The 24621-nt window shown below is 43.6% G+C and overlaps 2 protein-coding genes across 4 annotated transcripts in view; one reads left to right on the top strand and one right to left on the bottom strand.

Moving 5' to 3' along the window:
• The window catches only part of LOC309614466 (uncharacterized protein), a 180846-nt gene that overhangs the window by 118273 nt on the left and 37952 nt on the right, over positions 1-24621 (top strand). For 2 of the 3 annotated variants that reach the window (XR_014236181.1, XR_014236182.1), the window contains one exon: positions 12651-15560. Coding sequence is in view for 1 of the 3 variants with exons in the window: in XM_082362859.1 (XP_082218985.1) it covers positions 12651-12762 (112 nt within the window). In the remaining 2 variants the exon portion in view is untranslated. Of the gene's footprint in view, positions 1-12650; positions 15561-24621 lie in introns of those variants that run through there. The other variant, XM_082362859.1, reaches the window with a different exon arrangement.
• Positions 18999-24621, bottom strand: part of LOC309614246 (uncharacterized protein) — a gene marked incomplete at its 5' end in the record, with an annotated part of 30092 nt that continues 24469 nt past the window's right edge. Inside the window, one exon of the mRNA XM_082362329.1 lies at positions 18999-20396. Coding sequence (XP_082218455.1) covers positions 20121-20396 — 276 coding nt within the window. The 3' untranslated portion in view covers positions 18999-20120. The remainder of the gene's footprint in view (positions 20397-24621) is intronic.

The following is a 24621-nucleotide window of genomic DNA, read 5'->3' as shown; positions in this document are numbered from 1 at the left end:
AATTAGGAGTCTTAGAAATATTGAATATGATACTGAAAATTTTAAACTCAGCAGATCAAATGAATAGTAGATTGATGGAGCTAAAAACTGATTATTTCCTGAATAATCGAACCATTCCAAAATGAATTTCCTAAGTAGAGAATGAAAGAATGGAGGAGAGGAAAAAATTTAATAATAAACTTATCCAGAGTTAAAGAAAGACACAAGGATTGTGTTTGAACAGGTTCACTGAAAGTTGATCAGAATGAATGAAACAGATAAGCAAAACAACAGGAGGAAGGGGAAGTCCTAAAAGAAGGAAGGGGAAGTCCTAAAAGATTACAAAGCAGGCAGGAAAGAGAGAGAGAGAGAGAAGAAAACAGATTGCCCACAAAGGAACAAAAATGAAACTGGGCTCTGCCTTCTTGTTGGCAACAGTGGATGCTAGAAGACAAAGGAGCAGCAACCTCAAAACTCTAAGGATAAAAATTACTTTGAATCCAGCATCTTATACACCATCCAAAACTAATATTTAAATGTGAGATCAAAATCAAGACACTTTCAGACATACTAGGACTCAAAGCATTTACCACTCAATAAATCTTTTTTGAACAAATAGTTAAGGATTTGCTCCACCAAAACAAACAAAAATAATGAATTTAAGCAGGCGACATAAGATGCAAGTAACCAAAATGAGAAAAAAAATAAAATCACTCTAACAGTCATCTCATGAGTTTCATGTGTAGACAACTGAGAAAATGGAGGGGAGAAAAAAGTTATCTGTCGACAATTCAGGATGCATAATATTTTAAAACGTGTTATTGAAAACATTAAGCTGAAAACATTCCAAAAGAATTCAACTTGGGAAAGGTGTGTTAGCAAGAAGAGGGGGAAGCCTGGTAGGAAAATAGGGGAGTAAAATTATATGAAAGGTCTTGTCTTACTTAGGAGAAAATAAAAATCCTGATTAACTCTAGACATTTTTTAAATTTAAGAACAATTAGTAGAAAAATAGAAATATACTATAACTCGATTTCAAACTGCCGGAGGAATAATAATAAAACAATAATATGATCAATCCTCGAAAGACAGGAAATAAAACATAAAATAAGGTAGGGGAATGTATTAAAACGTATTGGTAATCACAACAAGTAAAAAACCAGTTAAGTGCTCCTGTTAAGAGACAAACATTTTCAGAATGTATCAAATAATAGTCAGCTACATATAGTTAAAACAAATCACCTGAAACAAATGACACAGAAAGTTTGAAAATAAAGAGATGACAAGAAGATGGCTTCTAGTTAACCTTAAGAAAACAGGTAATTACTGTGTTATTTAAGCTATATGTGGAGTAAGATGGGAATATTTCTAATTCATAACTTAACTTTAAAACCTGTTCATGTTAGTCCAAAATTAAAAAGGAAGACCAAGGGGCTTCCCTGGTGGCGCAGTGGTTGAGAGTCTGCCTGCCAATGCAGGGGACACGGGTTTGAGCCCTGGTCTGGGAGGATCCCACGTACCGTGGAGCAACTGGGCCCGTGAGCCACAACTGCTGAGCCTGCACGTCTGGAGCCTGTGCTCCGCAACAAGAGAGGCCGCGATAGTGAGAGGCCCGCACACCGCGATGAAGAGTGGCCCCCACTTGCCGCAACTAGAGAAAGCCCACGCACAGAAACGAAGACCCAACACAGCCAAAAATAAATAAATAAATAGTGTAAAATTTAAAAAAAAAAAGGAAGACCAAAAATCATCTAATCATCTCAAGAACTTAAAAAAAATTAAACTGCAAATAAACTAAAGAAAGTAGATAAGAAGGAAATATTAAAGAGCAGAAATTTAAAAACAAATATACAACAGGCAGGATGAAAAAGCCGAAAGTTGTATCTTTGAAAAGACTAATAAAATCAGTGGTTCTCTGGCAAGAAAAAGAGAAGGAATAAATAGATATTAGGAATGAAAAAGGTAACATTTCTACAGATATTTAGATGTTAAAATAAAAATAAGAGCAAATTTGCTAATGTGAGCAAAGTTATAAACTTCAAAATTTAGATGTTTACAAACACCTAGAAAAACACAACTGATACAAGAAGAAATCAAAAATCTGCATAGTTCTATAACTATTAAATGAATTAAATCTATAATTTAAAAACTCACCACAAAGTAAACTCTAGGCCCAGATTGTTTTTTTTTTTTAAAGATAATCTTTAAAGACTGTTGCTTTTTTTTTTTTTAATTTTTATTTATTTATTTATTTATTTATGGCTGTGTTGGGTCTTAGTTTCTGTGTGAGGGCTTTCTCCAGTTGCGGCAAGCGGGGGCCACTCTTCATCGCGGTGCGCGGGCCTCTCACTATCGCAGCCTCTCCTGTTGGGGAGCACAGGCTCCAGACGCGCAGGCTCAGTAATTGTGGCTCACGGGCCCAGCTGCTCTGCAGCATGTGGGATCTTCCCAGACCAGGGCTCGAACCCATGTCCCCTGCATTGGCAGGCAGATTCTCAACCACTGCGCCACCAGGGAAGCCCCGGCCCAGATTGTTTTCACTGAGAAGTTCTATGAAATGTTTAGAGAATAAATAATGCAAATCTTATACAAACTTTAATAGAGACTAGAATAAAGAAGGAACACTCCAAAACTCATTTTATGAGGTTAGTATACCAGATCCTGACAAAACCAATTACAGTTCATGAATCTGAATGCAAAATTCTGAAGCAAAATACCTAAATTGATCCCAGTGGTAAATAAAAAGAAAAACAAAAACATAAAGAATAACAGTTAATGACCAAGCTGGGTTTATTCCAGGAATGCAATGTGGATCTACTACTCAAAAATCAATGAATGATACTATAGTATCTGCTCAATAGATGCAGAAAGTTTTATAAAATTTATCATCTATTTGTGATTTTAAAAACTTTTAGCAAACTAGGAACAGAAGGGAACTCCCTCAATATGATAATGGATATATTTCTTTAAAAAAATTACAGCAATACCAAACTACGTGAAATACTTAATGAAATTTTGAAAAAAAAGTTTTAAGGACAGGAACAAGAATACCAGCTGTCACTTCAATTCAACATTGTAATGAAGATCCTGTGAGATAAGAATAAGGCAAGAAACAAAATACATAACACTTAGAAAAGAAGAAATAAAAAGGGCATTATTCACAGATTAATGGTTTGTAGAAATCCAGAAGAATCTACAGAAAATAATTACAATTAGTAAATGAGTTTATCGAGATTGCTGGAAACAAGGCCAATACATAAAAATCTATTCACCCATACCAGCAACAAAAAGAAAATAAAGCCTGTAAAAAGATAACATCTTAATAACACAAAAAATTCAGATACCTAGAAATGCATCTTATAAATGTTATACAGGTTATCTCTAAAGAAAACTGAAAAGCATTACTGAGAAAAAGTAAAGAAAACCTAAATACTATGTTCATGGAGTGGAAAATTCAGTATTGTAAAGCTGTTACAATCGCCTACAATCGCCTTTGTTCAATAGAAAGATGTTAGTTAAATCTACAGATTCAAATTCCAATCAAAATTATAATTTTTGTAGAAATTAACGTTTCTAAATTTATGTGGAAATGCAGAGGGCCAATATTAGCCAAGACAGTCTTTGGGAAAAAAAATTAAAAACGAGGAAATCCCCTGGGGGAGGTGAGTCCAACAATTCTCATGACTATGGTGTGTCCTAACTCTCCAGCTGGTTGACTTATGTGCTGGAGAATCTGAAGAACCAGGTCATCTGGATCTCTGGACTTGAGCACTGGTTCCTGGACACCCCTCTCTGAGCCCAGCCCTGGTGCAGTCTGAGCCCAGGCACCTTGAAGGGTCACCTGGGGGCACTCTGATCCACAGACCCAGCTGAGCTCCAGCTGTGTGAGTGCGCCATCTTGGATGTCCATCCTGGTCCATCCTGGAGATGATGCAGCCCCAGCACCATATGACGGCAACCCTGTGAAAGGCTCCAGGGAATACCGCCCATCCCAACCTTCCCTCAATTCCTGACCCACAGAATCACCAGCAAAATAAAATGATGGTTCTAAGCAGCTAAGTTCGGGGTTAATTTGTTAACTAACAACAGATGACTGGAACAGCCACCCAAAGGAAACATGCATTCTGTGTGGACCTAGAGAACAGGCTTAGAGAGGACAGAGTTGGCTTACAATAGCACCAGCTCTCGCCTTTTTCCTCTCGTCTCTCTCCAAGCTACAGGTAGCTTGTTGTGAGAAGCAGGACAGGGAACAGATGAGACCAATCGGGTCTCCACGTCAGGCTTCCAGCCTGAAGCAGGTCCAAACCAGAATGGAGGTTTAATGCTAAAACAGGCTTGGAGTTTTGATGAATATCTCAAGTCGGATATGTTGATCTGAGATTGCTTTTGCTTCTTAAACTGACCTGGGAATGTCTGTCATGTAAGAATGAACCAAAACCTCATGGGCTAGCCACATTTTTACTGGGAGACAGAGGAAAGTTACCAAAACAACAAAAATTTTAAAAGGTATGTTTTGATTTTTGTCTGGAATCAGGTTTTTTTTTTTTTTTTTTTTAATTTTTGGCTGTGTTGGGCCTTCGTTTCTGTGCGGGGGCTTTCTCTAGTTGCGGCAAGAGGGGACCACTCTTCATTGCGGTGCGCGGGCCTCTCACTATCGCAGCCTCTCTTGTTGCAGAGCACAGGCTCCAGACGCGCAGGCTCAGTAGTTGTGGCTCACGGGCCTAGTTGCTCCGTGGCATGTGGGATCTTCCCAGACCAGGGCTCGAACCCATGTCCCCTGCATTGGCAGGCAGATTCTCAACCACTGCGCCACCCGGGAAGCCCCTGGAATCAGGTTTTATTCAACACACTGGGTAAAGATTTTAAAAAATTTTTTCCAGCATTACTGACATAATTGACATATAACATTATGTAAGTTTAAGGTGTTGTACAATGTGATTTTTTTTTAGTTTATTTATTTATTTTTGACTGCGTTGGGTCTTCGTTGCTGCGCGCAGGCTTTCTCTAGTTGTGGCGAGTGGGGGCTACTCTTCGTGGTGGTGTGCGGGCTTCTCATTGCAGTGGCTTCTTTTGTTGCGGAGCACGGGCTCTAGGCACGCGGGCTTCAGTAGTTGTGGCGCACGGGCTCAGTAGTTGTGGCTCGTGGGCTCTAGAGCACAGGCTCAGTAGTTGTGGCGCATGGGCTTCGTTGCTTCGCAGCATGTGGGATCTTCCCGGACAAGGGATCAAACCCATGTCCCCTGCATTGGCAGGCAGATTCTTAACCACTGAGCCACCAGGGAAGCCCTACAATGTGATGTTTTATAGAAGTATATATTGTGAAATGATTTCCACAATAGAGTTAGTTAACACATTCATCAATTGCATAATTATGATTTTATTTTGGGGTGAGAATACTTAAGATTGACTCTCTTCGCAACTTTCAAGTGTGTAATACAGTTTTCTTAACTACAGTTGCCATGCTGAATACTAGATTCCCCAGAACTTATCCATCTTATAATTGGAAGTTTGTACCCTTTGGCCAACATATCCCTGCTTCTCCCACCCCCAGCCCCTGACAACCACCACTCTACTTTCTGTTTCTATGAATTTGGCTTTTTTTTTTAAATTTCACATATAAGTGAGGTCATACAATATTTGTCTTTCTCTGTCCGACTTATTTCACTTAGCATAATGCCTTCCAAGTCCATCCATGTTTCTGCAAACGATAAAATTTCATTTTTTTTTATGGCTGAGTAATACTCTGGGGTGTTTGTATGTGTGTGTGTGTGTGTGTGTATACACATCTTCTTTATCCATTTATCCATTGATGGACACTTGTTTCCATGTCTTGGCTATTGTGAATAATGCTGCAGTGAACATGAGGGTAGAGATATCTCTTTGAGACAGTGATTTCATTTCCTTCAGATATATACCCAGAAGTAGGATTGCTGGATCATGTGGTACTTCTACTGTTATTTTTTTGAGGAACTGCCATACTGCTTCCCATAGTGGCTGCACCAATTTACATTCTCACCACAGGGCTTTCGGGTTCTCTTTTCTCCACATCCTGTAGACACTTGTTATCTCTTGTCTTTTGAAGCCCTTCTAACAGGTGTGAGGTGGTATCTCATTGTGGTTTTGATTTGTATTTCACTGATAATTAGTGATGTTGAGCACCTTTTCATGTACCTGTTGGACATTTGTATGTCTTTTTTGGAGAAATGTCTATTCAAGTCCTTCATCCACTTTTTTAATCAGATTATTTGGGTTTTTTGCTATTGAGTTTTTTGAGTTCTTTATATTTTTTTGCATATTAACCTCTAAACAGGTGGTTTGCAGATATTTTCTCCCATTCCATAGGTTGCCTCTTCATTTTGTTGATTGTTTCTTTTGCCGTGCAGAAGCTTTTTAGTTTGTTGTAGGCCCCACTTGCTTATTTTTCCTTTTGTTGCTTATGCTTCTGGTGTCATATCCAAAAAAATCATTGCCAAAGCCAATGTCAAGGACTATTTTCTCTGTTTTCCTCTAGGAGTTTTACAGTTTCAGGTCTTATATTTAAGTCTTTGATTCATTTTCAGTTAATTTTTGTGAGTGGTGTAAGATAGGGGTCCAGTTTCATTCTTTTGCATGTGAATATCCAGGTTTCCCAACACTGTTTATTGAAAATACTTTCTTTTCCCCATTGAGTATTCTTGTCTCCCTCGTCAAATATTAGTTGACCATATATGTGTGGGTTTATTTCTGAGCTCTTGATTCTGCTCCATAGTCTACGTGGCTGTTTTTATGCCAGTGCCATACTGTTTGACCTACTACAGATTTGTAGTATAGTTTTAAATCAGGAAGTGTGAGGCCTCCACCTTTGTTCTTCTTTCTCAAGATTTTTTTGGCTCTTCAGGATCTTTCATGCTTCTATATGAATTTTAGGATTTTTTTTTTTTCTTCTATTTCTGGAGCCCAGTTACAGGGCCCTGTCAGAACCTACAGTCTGACTTAGTTTGGAGGACTCACCACCACGGGCTCCTGGACCACAGCCAAGAGGGGCTGGAGCCAGTTCACGGGCCACTTCAGGGTCCACGGCCAGGACCAAGGTCGTCTGTACACCTAACACCCGACCTATGGGTGGGCCTGGTTCCTCCCTTGGCATGTGGTGCTGATGGCAGAACCAAGCCAAACGGGGCTGCAGCCGAGTTCTCAGGGGGTACCGAGCTGTCTCTGGGTCTCTAGCTGGGACCGTGGTCAGCAAATCTGCTGCCGGGGTGTGAGCCTTCCTTCTCAAAATCCTCTCCTTCGTCAAGGACTGCATTGAGCTTTTACAGTCTCATACCTGGATCCCAGAGCTCCTACAAGAGCATTTCTGTAGGTGGATGGACCCCAAATTGTTGTTGAGGTGGGAGGATACATGTGAGGAACGTCTTATTCAGCCATCTTGCTGACGGCACCCCGGGATTTTTCATTTCATAGATTGGTTCTAGATCCTCTCATCATGCTGGATCTTTTTATCTGATTATGCTTCACGTTCGTCTCGGATGTTTTCATCCTAAAACAGAACACATGTAGGCTTACACTTAGAATCGCAGTTTTTCAAAGTCTCCCTGTCTTTTTTTTTTTTAATAAATTTATTTATGTATTTATTTATTATTTTTAGCTGTGTTGGGTCTTCGTTTCTATGCGAGGGCTTTCTCTAGTTGTGGCGAGCGGGGGCCACTCTTCAACGCGGTGCGCAGGCCTCTCACTATCGTGGCCTCTCTTGTCACGGAGCACAGGCTCCAGACGCGCAGGCAGGCTCAGTAGTTGTGGCTCACGGGCCCAGTTGCTCCGCAGCATGTGGGATCTTCCCAGACCAGGGCTTGAACCTGCGTCCCCTGCATTGGCAGGCAGATTCTCAACCACTGCGCCACCAGGGAAGCCCAAGTCTCCCTGTCTTGATACTGTTATCCACCCATGGACTCTCCTGCCCAGCTTCGTGGAGGGATTTAATTCACCAGAAGGTGGGGAGGATGACCACATCACGGGGCGATGGTTTTACAGGCCCCGGGAAGGACACAGACACACCCCAAAATCCAACATTCTCCAAATCCGTTCACTGTTACTCACGAATTCCCAGAGGAGAGCGTTGGTGCATTTGATTCCTGCCATCCTCACACCGGGTTACGCGGTCACATCAGAGCTGCAGTTCACATCCCTAGAGCGAGTCAGGCAGGTGGGGAAAGGACCCTTGTTAGCAGGTAGAAAGGTATTCCCAGAGTAGCCAAGTCTTTTAACTTTTCCCCAAGTCAGAAACCTGAATTCTTGTTCTTCCTGATTTCTGTACATTGCCCACAAAATAAAAATAATTCTTAAACCTTCTATGAGCCAAGCAAAAGTAATATACGCACCTGATTCAGAACAGACGTGGAACCCCTGATGTACGGAGAGGGCTAATCAGTGGTAAATCACAAGGGTGATGAAATTTCCAGGGCCAGGACTTTGGATCCAGCAGAGAAAGGGAGGAGAGGGGCCGGGCAGATGAGAGGCACAGCCATCTCTTTGCCGTGGAAACCCCACGGGAGAAGGGTTAGTTGTTTTTTCTGTTCTTTTTTTTTTCCCTGTATTAAGAGATCAGTGGAAGATTAATAGTAATCCTGTACATTGATGGAGCACTTCAGACTTGAGTGCTTTCTCATCTCTAATCTCATCTGATCCTTATAACAGCCCATGAGCTTGTCAAGAACATCCAGCACTCCAACCCGATGAGAGGGAGATAAGGACACACACCATTGCACTCACGGAAAGAAAGAGGAGAGACAGAAAGGGAACAGGACCCAGATTTCAGTGGAAACCTCAGAAACAAGTTCATTTTCCCCAACTTTCATCTGCTCCCGCTTATCCTCCCTTTGTTTGACAGGCTGTCCTGGTCTGTGGCTGCAGGAGACCAGGGGGTGGGGGCGGGAGGCGCGGGTCCGTACAGTGAGGCGCACGGCAGGGCAGCAGTCCGGACGCTGGCCAGGGAAAGAGAACACATCTGGTGAGATCTGTAACGAAAATACCACCTGATAGTTCTGGATCCGGAGATGATCCTCACTGACTTGTTGATAGCCAAAGAATCAAACCCTGACAGACGTCAGTCAAGTCCATACTCATTAAAAAAAAAAAAAATCATTACCAGGAGCCAGTCTTTATACTCTGGTGGCTCAGAGGTAAATGAGTCTCCTAACAAAAGTGGGGTGAATCTACCCATTAGGATGGCGACTGTCCCAAAAAAGCAGAAAATAGCACAAGGGTTGGCCAGGATGGGGGGAAATTGGAAACCTTGTGTGCTGTAGATCAGGATGTAAAATGGTGCAGCTGGGCTTTCCTAGTGGCGCAGTGGTTAAGAATCCTCCTGCCAATGCAGGGGACACGGGTTCAAGCCCTGGTCTGGGAAGATCCCACATGCTGCTGAGCAACTAAGCCCGTGCGCCACAACTACTGAGCCTGCGCTCTAGAGCCCGCGAGCCACACCCACTGAGCCCACGCGCCACAACTACTGAAGCCTGCATGCCTAGAGCCCATGCTCCACAATGAGAGAAGCCACCGCAATAAGAAGCCCGCGCACCGCAACAAAGAGTAGCCCCCGCTCACCGCAACTAGAGAAAGCCCGCGCGCAGCAATAAAGACCCAACGCAGCCAAAATTAAATAAATAAATTTATTAAAAAATACAATTAAATGGTGCAGCTGCTATGGAAAACAGTATGGTGGTTCCTCAAAATATTAAAAATAGAATTACCATAGGATCCAGCAATTCCACTTCTGGGTCTACACCCCCCAAAAATTGAAATCAGGGTCTCAAAGGGATGTTTGTACACCCATGTTCATAGCAGCATTATTCCCAGTAGCCAAAAGGTAAAAGGAAGCAATTCAGTGTTCATTGGAAGATGCACAGATACGAAAATATAGCATATACATACAATAAAATAATACTCAGCCTTGAAAGGGAAGGAAATTCTAATGAAACCGTAGGTTAGATCCATTTCACCCGCGCCTACTAATCAAGGTCGGTTTAAGACTTGCACATCCTCCAGGCATCACGGAGCCTAAACGATAAGGTGTTTGCCTGAGTTATTTTCCAGAAACTTGGAGTCAGCTGTGTCTAGTTTGAGCTGAGCTGGTTGTGACTGGATAGGACCACCGACCCTCCAACTGGGCATGCGCGTGTCGCCAGGTGACCTTGTAACATCGGAGGGCTGAAAACTCCACCCTCGATGGTGCCGAGGCCCGGGAATTAGCTACGCCTGCGCAGAACGACCAGGACCACACCTTTTCCCATCACCTCTCCCCATGCCTCCGACCCCCCTACCTCTGTATTCTACTCCGTCAGTGTATCCCATACACACCCCAGCCCCTTGCCCTGGGAGAGGCGGATTTGAGATTTGTTTTCCATCTCTTCGATTGGCTGCCTTGCGAATAACCCTTCTCGGTACTGCAAACCTCGGTGCCTGGTGGTTTGACCTGCTGCAAGCGGGCAGAACCAAAGCTGGTTCAGTAACACATGCTACGACATGGATGAACCTGAGGGCAGCTCTGCTAAGTGAGCTGTCAGTCATGAGAAGACAAGTGCTGTGTGATTCTATGATAGAACAGAATCTTCTAGAGAAGAATGGTGATGATGGTTGCATGATAATGTGAATGCACGTAACACTGCTGACCCTTACTCTTAAAAATGGTCAAGATATATGTGTATTTTACCACAATTGTAAAAGCTTTTAAGTGGGGTAAAGTCACAGAACTAATGCGATCCCTCTGGCCTCCGCCTCCCTCTGGTCCCATGTTAGGCTTCACAGTTTGACCCTAATTCCTAACCCGCTGGCGATCCTCTGCTGGTCTACACCTGGGTAGGTTTGCCAATTCTGTTTCCTCTCCCTGGAATTCTCTTGCCTGCTTTTATCCTGTTGTTTGACCGACCCCACCTCAAATGTCAGCCTGCTGAAGCCTTTCTCCATCCGACCCCCCACAGCCTGTTCCAAGGGTTACTGGTCTCTTTCTGGGCCTCCTCTTTGTCATGTCTGTATTCCTGTAGCTGTCCTTTCACATACTATTTTGGCTATGCGTTTGCTGGTCTACACTGTCTCCCCAGTAGACGTGGGCTGTGTTGGGGAGGGCGCCTGATGACATGAGGGTAACGGCATTTTCTCAGCCATTCAGGGCTGAGAGTGAAGACCCAAATATTTGGAGATAGAATGTAATTTAAATGGGATTATAATGGCCATAAACACACACACTTTGTGACTTTGTGGTGACTCTCCTACATCTCTGTATTGTGAGCAGAGCAGAAGGTCCTAGGCTGGTGTCACTGCAATTCTGGGCATCCCTAGGGGCCATCAGGGTCTCTGGTGGGTCCATGGAGAGATGAAACCCGTGGGAGATGAATGGGTTCCTGGCCTGGCCCAGGTTTAAGATTCCTAGTAAACTGTGTCCAGTGGGGCAGGAACCCATACTTAAAGAAGAGTTCCTGGTATATACATGAGGCCTGGGAAACTGGGATGGGGCGGGGAGGGGGAGAATAATTAAAATACTTGCAAAGGACATCCCTGGACACCCTTGTGCACCTCACCTGACCCAACCCTTAAAGATACTTGGGCCAGATTCCCAAGAAAAAGAGATTCTATAGGAAGCAGCCAAAGAAATCAATTTATTTTAAAGTGATATCCCCAGGAATACTTAAGAACCTATTGAAAGGATAGAACTATAGATAGAAAGAGGAAACAAATTCAGAAATAGACCCACAGGACTTCCCTGGCAGTCCAGTGGTTAAGACTCTGCACTTCCACTGCGGGGGGTGCAGGTTCGATCCCTGGTCAGGGAAGTTCTGCATGCTATGTGTTGTGGAGAAAGGAAAGAAAAGAAAAGAAAAGAAAAGAAAGAAAGAAAGAAAGAAAGAGGAAGGAAGGAAGAAAGAAAAGAAAGAAAGAAAGAAAGAAAGAAAGAAAGAAAGAAAGAAAGAAAGAAAGAAAAGAGGAGAGGAGAGGAGAGAAGAGAAGGAAAGAGAGAGAGAGAGAAAGAAAGAAAGGAGGGAGGGAGGAAGGAAGGAAGGAAGGAAGGAAAGAAAGAAAGAAAGAAATAGACCCACATATGCACAGTTCATTGATTCATTACAAAGGTGCCAAGGCAACCCAAAGGGAAAGAGACTGCCTTTTCAATAAGTAGTGTTGGAACAATTGAACATCCATACAGGGAAAAAAAAGAAGTTAATCCTTGCCTCACACTGTATATAAACATTAACCCAAAATGGATCAGAGACCTAAGTGTAAGAGCTAAATCTATGAAACATCTAGAAGAAAAACATTAAAGAAAATTTGTGTGACTTTGGATTAGGCAAAAATTTCTTAGATATGACAACAAAAGCATAATCCTTAAAAAAAAAGTGATAAATTACACTTCATCAAAGTTAAAAACGTTTGCTCTTCAAAAGACACCATTAAGAAAGCAAAAAGACAAGCCAGACTGAGAGAAGATATTTGCAAATCATGTATCTGATTAACTTGTAACATCTTATAACAGAATATTTAAGGACCTTCTATAACCCAACTGAAAATGAGTAAAAGAGTTGAATAGACATTTTGCCCAAAAGTTATACAAATAGAATGTATTAATGTATTTAAATACCTGTTTGCATACCCTCTCAATAAAGAAACCATTGAAGTTCACAGATGTTTTTTAAATTTGCTTACAGGAGGGCCTCTTGCCTGGTGCCCCCTTCAGTCTGGAGCAGCTAAGACCATGTTAAATTCCATGACAACAACAGTCGCCTCAACTATCCTGTGTGAGACTTACAGCCACAAACAGTAAGAATCGCATCCATCTGGTAACCTGGGGAGTCTGTGAGATGAATTCAGGGGAGGAAGGTGGACCTCAGGGGTGCTGTAAGCAGGGGTGTGCCTGTAAATGCTTAACACCTGCTCTACAGGGGACAATCCTGATTTGTCGTGTTTGCCACTTTCCATGGTGTAAATACTCCCATCCTGGCTAATTTCAAGCTAATGTCATGACATCACCAAACCCAGAGTTGGGAAGAGATCCATGTGATCAGCTCTCCTGAGCAGCCCAAACCAACTCCAGCACGTGCCTGGCAATGAGATGCCACTTCACGCAACTAACTGGCACATCAACAAGCCTGACAATACTGAGTGTTTCATATAAAGATGCATTAAATGGTGGTGGGAGTGAAAATTGGTACATCCGCTTTGGTGAGCAAGGTGGCTTTATCTGGTGATGCTTGTAGTCTACAGTCCAAAAATGTTTGCAGTTTTGTACCAGATGTGTACACAGGGCTTCTTGCAGCATTGCTGGAAAGAGCAAAAAAGTGGAAACAACCTAAATGTTCATCAGTAGGAAAATGTATAAATAAATCATGGAATAGTCATTCAGTAGAAGAATGCCCTACAGCATTTAAAATTAATAAGCTAATATATGTTATCAGGATGGCTATATCTTGGAAAACATAATGTTGAATAAAAAAATCAAGCTTTAGGATGTTATGTGATACATAACATAGAACTTCTGTAGAAGTTTTAAATGCATAAAATGCTACCCTGCAATATGGTATAGAAATATATATTCATTGAAACGTGATGAAATCATTTTAAATAGACTAGACAAATACATACCAAATTTATGATAATATTGCCTCTGGGGAGAGAAAAAGGAGATGGAAGCTGGGGATGGATACAAAGGGTACTTCATCTTTATTATATTATTCTAGCTCCTTTAAATGTTAAAAAATAGTGATTTGAAATAAAAACGACAACGTATTAATGGTTTAAATTCTGGATTCTGAGAAATAAGGCATAGTGCTGGTTACCTTTTTGTTTTTTTGATATTTCAAAAACTCCTTCAAAACATCAAGCCACAATCTTTTATGACATGAGATTGTTAATTCTATCCCTGTTCACTGGCAAATCCCACAAACCAAAATACTCAGGTGGAGAAGTGCCATTAGCACATGACCATGTGGGTCCTTTCCTCTCAAGTGGATGGGACCAGAGGGGAACAGTTTATGTCCCCTTCACCGGGAAGCCCCTCTTGACTTCCTCCTCTGAGCTCCTGGTGGCATTTCATGAATGTACCTCTGGTGACTTTCGTCGCACTAATTGTACAATAATTAACATTTCCATCTCTCTCTCATTAAACGTGAGATCCTCCTGGGTGGGAACCACAGTGTATTCATTTCTACATTCCTGGGGTCTTGCATGTGCCCCAGCAGGCGATGTGATTTTGAATGAAATCAGGAATGAAGGAATCATCTCCATTTTACAAGACCACCTTCTAAATTTAGTAAGACGGTGCTATGGTCTGAATGTTTGTGTCCCCCAAAAATGTGTATATTGAGATCCTCACCCCAAGAGGAGCAAGGTGGAAGCATCAGTGTCTCTTCTGACTTAGCCCCAGTGGTCACAGACCACCATGTCCACAGGATCCCTGTGGCTTCACAGCTAAGCCCTAACCATGTGGGAAGAGACCACACAAGGGTGTGAATGTGTCACCAAGTCCAAGCTTGTACTGCTCACCACACGACAGACCAGTAAATCAAGAGACAAGCTGTTGGGGTGAGGAATAGTGACTTTATCTGGAAAGCCAGCAGACCGAGAAGATGGTGGACGCATGTCCCAAAGACCCATCTTGCCTGAGTTAGAATTCAGGCTCCTTTTATACTAAAAGGGGAGAGGGCGTAAAGTCAAACACTTCCTGGTTCCCGTCAGCCTCGGAGGGGATGTGTTAATTTCTTCCTCCCTGCAGTCGTTCACAGGTGGGCCTGGTCAGGATGTTTCCCGTGAGCTAAACAAAGGTATTTTAGCTTAATGCTCATTACCTGGGAAGCAGGGTTCCTAGAGATGGGCCATTGTGTATCATTTAAGCTTATAGGCAACATCCCTTTGGTGATTAACCTGGAATGGAATACAAAGGTTCTTCCCTGTTACAAATGCCAGGAGGAGAGAGTCCCTGGGGTGCCCTTGAAAGCTGGCTGCCACAGTGTTGCCCTACTGGAAGGCCTGCTAGGGGTAGAAGGGTTGGGGTCAAGGACCCTAACACATGATAGGTACTCAGTAAAGTCAGTACCGTCTCTTTCCCTTTCGTCCTGACCATGTGATCCTCAAGGGTCATCCCTGCTTAGACCTTATCACTCCTTCCTCCGAGCTGACCCACCACCCCACTGCTGCCTCCATCAGGTGATAAACATGAAGGTTTATCACTTCCTCCAGTCCCCTCTGTTCTCCTCTCTCTTCTGGGCCCTACACGTCTTACTCTGAAGTGAAGGGGGAGTCTTCCAATTGCCTACTGTGGCCTCACAGACCCACCCAAAGCAGTGACCTTTAATTTGCTCATGAATCTGGTGTTCACAGGGCTCAGCTGGGCAGCTCTTGCTTGGGGTCTGCCATGTGGTTGCAGACAGGCTGGAGCTGGGGTCATCCCAAATGTTCTCTTCAGGACTTCCCTGGTGGCGCAGTGGTTAAGAATCCGCCTGCCAATGCAGGGAACACGGGTTCGAGCCCTGGTCCGGGAAGATCCTACATGCTGCAGAGCAACTAAGCCCATGCACCACAACTGCTGAGCCTGTGCTCTAGAGCCCGTGAGCCACAACTACTGAGCCCGCATGCCAGAACTACTGAGACTGTGCTGTAGAGCTTGTGCTCTGCAACGAGAAGCCACCACAATGAGAATCCTGCGCACTGCAACGAAGACCCAACACAGCCAGAAAGAAAGAAAGAAAGAAAGGAAGAAAGGGAAGGAGGGAAGGAAAGGAAAGGAAGAAAGAAAAGAAAGAAAAATGTTCTCTTCATGTGTCTGGGTTGGAAAGACTCAAACAGCTGGGGGCTGGGGTGCCTGGGGTTCCTGAGACATTTCTATCTTTCTAGATAGATCCACAGATGATGAAGATAGATAGGTAGATGCAGATAGATGATGGATAAATAGGTAGATAGAATGAAGATAGATACAGATGAATGAATGATACGTATAGATGGATGATAAGTAAATGATAGACAGATAATAGATGTAAATGGAGAGATCGAGAGAGACACAGTGGTACGTTGTCAATATATCATCCCTGTTCTCTAGAACCAATTGTTAAATATTCAGGAATTTTGTGAGCTGGTTGCCAAACCACTGGTAGCTTGAAATTGATAGTGATGAGAGTATTTATGTCACAGAAATAAGCAATACATCAGGTCTTTTTTTTTTTTTTTTTTTTTTGAGAGAGCAAGCTTGTCTACATAACTGGATGTGGATAGATAAAGAAATGTTTTTATTCTCAGTTCTGTTTAGACATATCCAGTTTCCCAGCTTTGTCCACTGAGCAAGATGAAAAGGTGAAGGGAAGTAAAACCTTCTCCCACTGGCTTTTAGCAAACAGGCACCACATCACCCCCCTCCCCCGAGCTCGCCAGACCTGCAGCAGCTCCGAAAGGGAGCAGCCTCTGCAATCAGCTGAGGTCACTCTACAAAATCATCAAGGCCGTCAGCCCCCCGGAAACACTCCGGGTTAGAAATATCCCACATCTGTTCAAAGTCAGAGGAACAGAGTCGATAAAGCAGTAATTGTTTATACTTCTATTGAAAAGTCTTCGCTTAAAATTGAAAGAAGCAAACTCCACACTTGCAGAGGAAGTTACAAAAGCTGAGCAGAAATGGTTTCCCCTTCTGTTTACCTAAACCCCCAAGGCCTTCTTTAGAAAGGACATCTTAAATCCAAACTTTAAATGGAGGACTTTTGCTCTTTTTATAAAATTTTATTAGAGTATAGTTGATTTACAATGTTGTGTTAGTTTTAGGTGTACAGCAAAGTGATTCAGTTACACATACACATATATTCATTCTTTATCAGATTCTTTACCCATACAGGTTATTAGAGAATACTGAGTAGAGTTCCCTGTGTTATACAGTAGGTCCTTGTTGGTTATGTTTTATATATAGTAGTGTGTGTATGTTAATCCCAAACTTCTAATTTATCCCTCTCCCCAACATTTCCCCTTTGGTAACCATAAATTTGTTTTCAAAATCTGTGAGTCTCTGTTTTGTAAGTAACTTCATTTGTATCATTTTTTAAAATTAGATTCCACATATAAATGATATCATGGTATTTGTCTTTCTTTGTCTGACTTACTTCACTTAGTATGATAATCTCTAGGTCCATCCATATTGCTGCAAATGTCATTATTTCATTCTTTTTTATGGCTGAGTAATTTTCCATTGTATATATATACCACATCTTCTTTATCCATTCATCTGTCAGTGGACATTTAGGTTGCTTCCATGTCTTGGCTATTGTGAATAGTGCTGCTATGAACAAAGGGGTGTATGTATCTTTTTGAATTATAATTTTGTCTGGATATATGCCCAGGAGTAGGATTGCTAGATCATATGGTAGCTGTATTTTTAGGGGGTTTTATTTTGTTTTTTTTAAACTCTTTTCTTTTTTATTTTTTTAAATTATCTTTGGCTGCATTGGGTCTTCGTGGCTGCGCATGGGCTTTCTCTAGTTGCGGCGAGTGGGGGCTACTCTTCGTTGCGGTGTGCAGGCTTCTCATTGCGGTGGCTTTTGTTGCAGAGCATGGGCTGTAGGTGCGCGGGCTTCAGTAGTTATGGCAAGTGGGCTCAGTAGTTGTGGCTCATGGGCTCTAGAGTGCAGGCTCAGTAGTTGTGGTGCACGGGCTTAGTTGCTCCGCGGCATGTGGGATCTTCCCGGACTAGGGCTCGAACCCGTGTCCCCTGCATTGGCAGGCGGATTCTTAACCACTGCGCCACCAGGGAGTCCCTATTTTTAGTTTTTTAAGGAACCTCTGTACTGTTCTCCATAATGGTTGTACCAATTTACATTCCCACCAACAGTGTAGGAGGGTTCCCATTTCTCCACACCCTCTCCAGCATTTGTTGTTTGTAGACTTTTGGATGATGTGAGGTGATACCTCATTGTAGTTTTGATTTGCATTTCTCTAATAATTAGTGATGTTGAGCATCTTTTCATGTGCTTTTTGGCCGTCTGTATGTCTTCTTTGGAGAAATGTCTATTTAGATCTTCTGCCCATTTTTTGATTGGGTTGTTTGGTTTTCTGACCTAGAGCTGCATGAGCTATTTGTATATTTTGGAGTTTAATCCCTTGTTGGTCACTTTGTTTGCAAATATTTTCTCCCATTCTGAGGGTTGTGTTTTCATTTTGTGTATGGTTTCCTTTGCTGTGCAAAAGCTTTTAAGTTTCATTAGGTCCCATTTGTTTATTTTTGTTTTTATTTTCATTACTCTAGGAGGTGGATCCAAAAAGATATTGCTGTGACTTATGTCAAAGAGTGTTCTGCCTGTGTCTTCCTCTAAGAGTTTTATAGTGTCTGGCCTTACATTTAGGTCTTTGATCTATTGAGTTTATTTTTGTGTATGGTGTTAGAGAATGTTCTAATTTCATTCTTTTACATGTAGCTGTCCAGTTTTCCCAGCACCACTTATTGAAGAGTTTGTCTTTTCTCCGTTGTATATATTCTTGCTTCTTTTGTCATAGATTAATTGACCATAGGTGCATGGGTTTATTTCTGGGCTTTCTATACTGTTCCATTGATCTGTATATCTGTTTTTGCACCATTACCATACTGTTGTGATTATTGTAGAAGGACTTTTGCTTTTCATTAGAAGTGAATCATGTGGGAAAGGGGTAATGGCAGGCATTTATGAGCACATGTTAGAATGTTCTGGAATAATGCATTTTATGCAGTTAAAGGTGCCCTAAGGAAGGAAAATGGAGAAAAGGAGAATAGTGAGACACTGGACAGAAAGTGATGCCAGGGGTCCCTGGGCCTCAAAGTCTGGAGAAAAGTGATGACCTGCAGCTCTCCAGGCCTGATTCAGGCTGTGGACCTGGATCCCTGCTGACATCCGGGATCCCTGTTAGAACAAGCCTCCAAAGCTTTACGATAGATGGCTTCATCTCAAGAAGCTCTGGACTGAGATTGTCCTCCACACCACAAGGGGGCGCCACATCATAACAAGTCTATGCAATGGAAGCTTCCAGAACACTGACCCCCCCACATGTTCCCATACATTTTTTAAATTTATTTTATTGACGTATAGTTGATTTACATTGTTGTGTTAATTTCTGGTGTACAGCAAAGTGATTCAGTTATACATTCTTTTCCATTACGGTTTATCACAGGACATTGAATATAGTTCCCTGTGCTCTACAGTGGGACCTTGTTGTTTATCCATCCTGTATATAATAGTCTGCATCTACTAACGCCAACCTCCCCCTTGACAACCACAAGTCTGTTCTCTATGTCTGTGAGTCTGTTTGTTTCATAGGTAAGTTCATTTGTGCCATATTTTAGAGTCCATATATAAGTGATATCATAGGGTATTTGTCTTTCTCTTTCTGACTTACTTCACTTAGTATGATAATCTCTAGGTCCATTTTTCTACGCTTTTTAAAACATTTTTTGTCAAAAATCCCAAAAACTCTGCAAAGAGAAACAAAATAAAATTTGATTAATCTAAACGTCCTGAACCCTACCTCTACTAGGGGCAAAAATGACTTGACTCCCGTGAGATCAGGCTTACTATTTTTCCCTGGCAGTTGGAGGGAAGCTCTTATTCAGAGATGTCTTAGAGGAAAGGAGAGAAAATAGAGGAGATGTTTGAAACAGAATTTAAAATCACTCTTGAATTTTCTTTGAGTATTGTAGATACTAAACACTCACCCTTGGCAATGAATACTAAGTAACTCCTTGTCTTTCTGGAGGGTTTTTGCTTGTGTGCTCGTGTTAACGCTAAAAATCTCATAACCTCTGAGTTAATCCTCCATGGACATGTGAGGGGAAATTAGCGTGGCCCGCACACACTTTGATCTCCTAGTTAAGCAGCCTTTTCATTTATCTCCTGAGCCCTCTGTTGAATTCTAGCAGAATTAGGAAGTTAAAGTACCAGTGACCTCTTTTTGTCTAGCAAATGTAAAGAAGTCTAAGGGGTGTGTGGTGAGTGAGAAAGTGAGTGAGTGACAGAGTGGACTTCCCTTCTAGTTTTCTAGCTCAACACCGAAAAGATGGGGAGATGCCACAGCTCAGCAAAGGACAGTGCAGATGAAAACACTTACCCTGAGTTTTCACTTTCGTAACTTGAAAAAAAAAAAGATCTTGTCGCTGAGTTTCTGCTGTGATATTGGATGCTTTAACTTGTGAAAGAGAGTCCCAGAGATGTGGGTCTTGGGGTGCATCCACTAAGGAGTTCATCTGGAAAAGGTGGAGAGGAAATTATTGCTTCTTCAGAGGGAAGAGAGTTCAGGAAGTTCGTGGACAGTAAGGAGACAATGAAGACCTCCGTCGGGAGAATCAGGATCTGAGATACAAGCTCCACATGTGCAGGAAAGGAAATCCGAGGCAGAGAGCAGCGTGCTCGCAAGGCCAGCTGGATGCAGCTCATGACCTGCAGCTCGGGGGCCAGGCGCTGGAGGGACCACAGAGGCTCAGCCCAAATTCAGTGTCACCCAGTACATTCCGTTCAGTTAAATGTTTAATAATTTTGTCGAATCATCTCCTTTCTAGTGGTCTCGTATAAATGATTCTGCCTTGTTTTTTAAAGAAAGAAAACACAATTTATTTAGCGGTTAAACATCTGAAGTCGATAGACAACCACCACCTTGCCTCAGTTACACTCACTCGTGCTCTGACGCACCCACTAGGTGCCTCCTTTGATGGCACAGATGCAAAGCAGAAAGCTCTTGTTCCACCTCTCAAATCCCAAAAGATGTCACAGGTACAGCTGGTGGAGTAGATCGTGGAAAAAACTGCAGGCATTAGCAGTTCTTAAGAGAATCCAAGTGCGTGCAAACTACCTGATGGTGAATACTCGGGCTGCCTTAGAAACTGAAATTTCTGATCAATCCAGGAGGAAGGGGAAAAAAGCCTACCTGGAGCTCGTGCTGCCAACAGGAAAGCCTGACTCTAGTGTACACAGCTTAAAAAATTATATCCCTATGCAAAATCATCCCTCAGAAAGCTGCAAGATGGGAGGTGAAGCACGTGTTAACTAATCTTACCGAGGTAAACATTTCACAGTACATACGTGTGTCAAATCATCACATCGTATACCTTAAAGCTACACAATATTATTTGTAAATTATATTTCAGTAAAGCTGGGAAGAAAAAGAAGAAGGTGCCCAGGTCCAGGGTGCTGGTGGAAAACAAATAATGGGACAGAGAGAACTCATCAAATTACAAAAGGAACTATTGAATTCAGAGAAAATGAAAAAAATGTCAAGAACAGAAACGGAAGCATAGACGTGTGCGTGGCTCCAGCGTGAATTGTAAGAACTTAGGTCATGATGATGCAAACACCAAATGGGAATCCTTCCTTTCGATGTTTTGGGAAGGCCAGAAGTGGGTGTGAGGCCAGGAGGATGTCAGAGACCTGAACTCTCATCAGGAAACAGTAGGATAAGTGTGTCATTTAATAACACGGTTATAAACACCAGAAGAAACTTCTAAATGGGTTGAAAATGGACACTGGAGGGAAAAACTGGAGTGGGGTCAGGTAGAGCAAGTCGCCACTAATTTTGTTGTAAACCACGTAGGACTGTTCCACTTTTTCAAGCATGTACATATATGAATTTGATTTTTTTAAATAAACTTTTAAATCCCCAGATCAGGTGTGTCACCTCCTCCCAAACCCCTTTGGGATTAAGTGCTCCGTCTCTTGCTCCTAAAGCACTGGGGCCAACCTCCCGCCATATTGAATCGGTCTGCTCATGGGTCTTGATGTTTCCCCACCAAACTGGAAGTGTCTCATGCCTGACCCAGAGAGGTGCCCAGGAAGTCTTTGTGGATCCAAACAGAAGCCCGGACAGGAACCCCCTGCTGACCTCCCAGAAGTGTTTGAGGTTCAGATGTGCCTCCTGAGAGGGGGTGTTGGGAGATCCCCAGATGGCATAAGGATGCACGGTGCCTGCGGGCATCCATCAGGTGGTTCATGAACAGCCAGGAGCTGTCCTTGCACAGGGCCTGCAATGTGCTCGGCAGCGTGCTGGGTCCTGAGAGGACACTCGCGGGGCCAACATTAGCCTCAAAGCCCCCCTGCCCTTTGGGCGATCCACCCCAGCAGGGGGACTAATGAGGTTGTTTGGAAACGGCGCAGCTGAACGGTTAAGGCCCCCGGTCTGGAGGGCTCTGCCCTTTCCGGCACTCTCACCTTGGGCAAGACTGGCTATGGCAGTCCTCGCAAACTAATCCAGATCCCTTCCCTCGGGGGGCACTTCTGGGCCCCTGTCACCACCCTTGGAGCAGAGGCTCCTGGGGGCACGCAGGGGAGGGAGCGCCCTGGGCTTTCTGCAGACTAGGCTCTGCGAGCAGGGCCGCGCTCCAGACGCCTCGGCGCGGCCGGGGCTCACGCTGCCCAGCAGCGCCTCCCCCGCCGAGACGTCTAGGTGCGGAGCCTCAGCGTCCCACCTCCCCTTCAGCCTGGAGGCCCCTCCCTCCAGGCTGGGAGCCCCAGGGAGGCGCTCGAGTGAAGCCCACCCCTGACCATGGAGGCCTGCGAGGCCCACTTTCGTATTCCCGAAAGTCCCAACCCCGCCCTATGCACCGGACCTAGTCTTGGAGGATCCAGGAAAGGGTGAGGAAATCTCCAAGACTGAACTCGAGGAGCTCAGGTTACCCAACCGAGGCTGAGAAGCCACTGACTAAGCATTTCAAGGCATGAAGTGGGCAATCCAGTTCCCCTGTCTGGCCTCTTGTTCCGCTTTTCTGGGCTTTTACCTCTCATAATGGAGCCCCAAAGAGTCAGACCTGAGTCCCCAGAGCACAGCAGGTATGTATGGCACAGGCCGGAAGGGAAGCCACTGTGAGTGACAAGCTGCTCAGGCCAGGACCCTGGGCTCCTCTCTCCCACCCCCACCTCCAGTCCATCCTCAAGGCCTGTCTATTCCTCCCACAGGACGCATTCCTGCTGTGTCTGCTCTGAACCACCTCCACTTCCTGAATCTTTCACCTGAGTACCTGGGCAGCTCCCAGCCAGCCCCCCACTTCCACTCTGCCCCCTCCCGGCCAGTCTCCCCACTGCCCCTGCAGGGGAAGCACCCTGTGTTGCTCTCCTGCTGAAGACCCACCAGTGGGTTCCAGATGCACTTATTAAAAGTCAGCCTACTGCCACTGGCCCGAGGTCCCTGGCCACCCCTCCAGCCTCATCTCCTTTTACTGCCTGCCTCACTCGTGGCCCTCCAGACACATGGTCTTCTGTTATTGTCAGACAAAGCCAAGACCTTTCCTGCCTCAGGGCCTTTGCACTTGCTGTTTCCAACACCTAGAATGCTCCTCCCCTAATTCTTCATGTCTCAGCTCAGAATACTGCCTCCTCAGAGAGGCCTCCCCTGACCCTCCGGGCTAACTGGATCCCCCATTACTTGCCATCTCAGCACCATGTTCATTTCCGTCTTGGCTCTTAAGTGAACGTGCAGTTACTGTATTTGTCCTCTTGTTGGCTTTCTCTCTCCCCACTAGGATGTGGGTGGGCCCCTCGAGGGCAGGGACCCCGTCTGTCTAGTTTGCCCTCATAGCTTCAACACATATGTGAAACAGCACTGGATATGCAGCAGGTGTTCAACAAAATTGGATGGATATATCAAAGTTCTTGATTTTGGACTTCAGAACTGTGGAAGAAAAGATGTCTGTTATTTTAACCCACCCAGTTTGTGGTGCTTTGTTACAGCAGCCCTGGGACGCCCATACAGTCACCTTCCAGCTCAGCCGTATCTTAGGCCTCTGATCTCCTGTGTCATGAAGGTCAAAATAATAACAACACGTGCTTCAGAAGACTATTACGCAGCCATAAAAAGAAACGAAATTCAGTTATTTATAGTGAGGTGGATGGACCTAGAGTCTGTGAAACAGAGTGAAGTAACTCAGAAAGAGAAAAACAAATACTGTATGCTAACACATATTTATGGAATCTAAAGAAAAAAAAAAGTGGTTCTGATGAACCTAGTGGCAGGACAGGAATAAAGATGCAGACGTAGAGAATGCACTTGAGGACACGGGGAGGGGGAAGGGTAAGCTAGGACAAAGCGAGAGAGTGGCATGGACATATATACACTACCAAATGTAAAATAGCTAGCTAGTGGGAAGCAGCCGCATAGCACAGGGAGATCAGCTCAGTGCTTGTGTCCACTTAGAGGAGTGGGATAGGGAGGGTGGGAGGGATACACAAGATGGAGGGGATATGGGGATATATGTATACATACAGCTGATTCAGTTTGTTATACAGCAGAAACTAACACAACACTGTAAAGCAATTATACTCCAATAAACATGTTAAAAAAAAAAAAACTTTAGGGACTTCCCTGGTTGTCCAGTGGTTAATAATCCGCCTTCCAATACAGGGGGCGCAGGTTTGATCCCCGGTCGGGGAACTGAGATCCCACGTGCTGTGCAGCACAGCCGAAACAAAAAAATAAAATAAAAATACTTTATTGCTAAAAAATGCTAACCATCAGCTGAGCCTTCGGCGAGTAGTAATCTTTTTGCTGATGGAGGGTTTGAAATAGTGTGAGAAATACTAAAATATGACACAAAGACAAGAAGTGAGCAACTGCTGTTGGAAATACTGTGCCAACAGACTTGCTCCACGAAGAGCTGCCGCAAACCTCCAATCTGTAAGAAACACAAGATTCGGGAAGCAC

Source organism: Balaenoptera borealis, assembly GCF_965194805.1.
Source record: "Balaenoptera borealis genome assembly, chromosome: 16".
In the NCBI taxonomy this organism is placed as follows: Eukaryota; Metazoa; Chordata; class Mammalia; order Artiodactyla; family Balaenopteridae; genus Balaenoptera; species Balaenoptera borealis.
The sequence above is the reverse complement of the archived record's forward strand: the minus strand, read 5'-3'. Positions and strand labels throughout refer to the sequence as shown.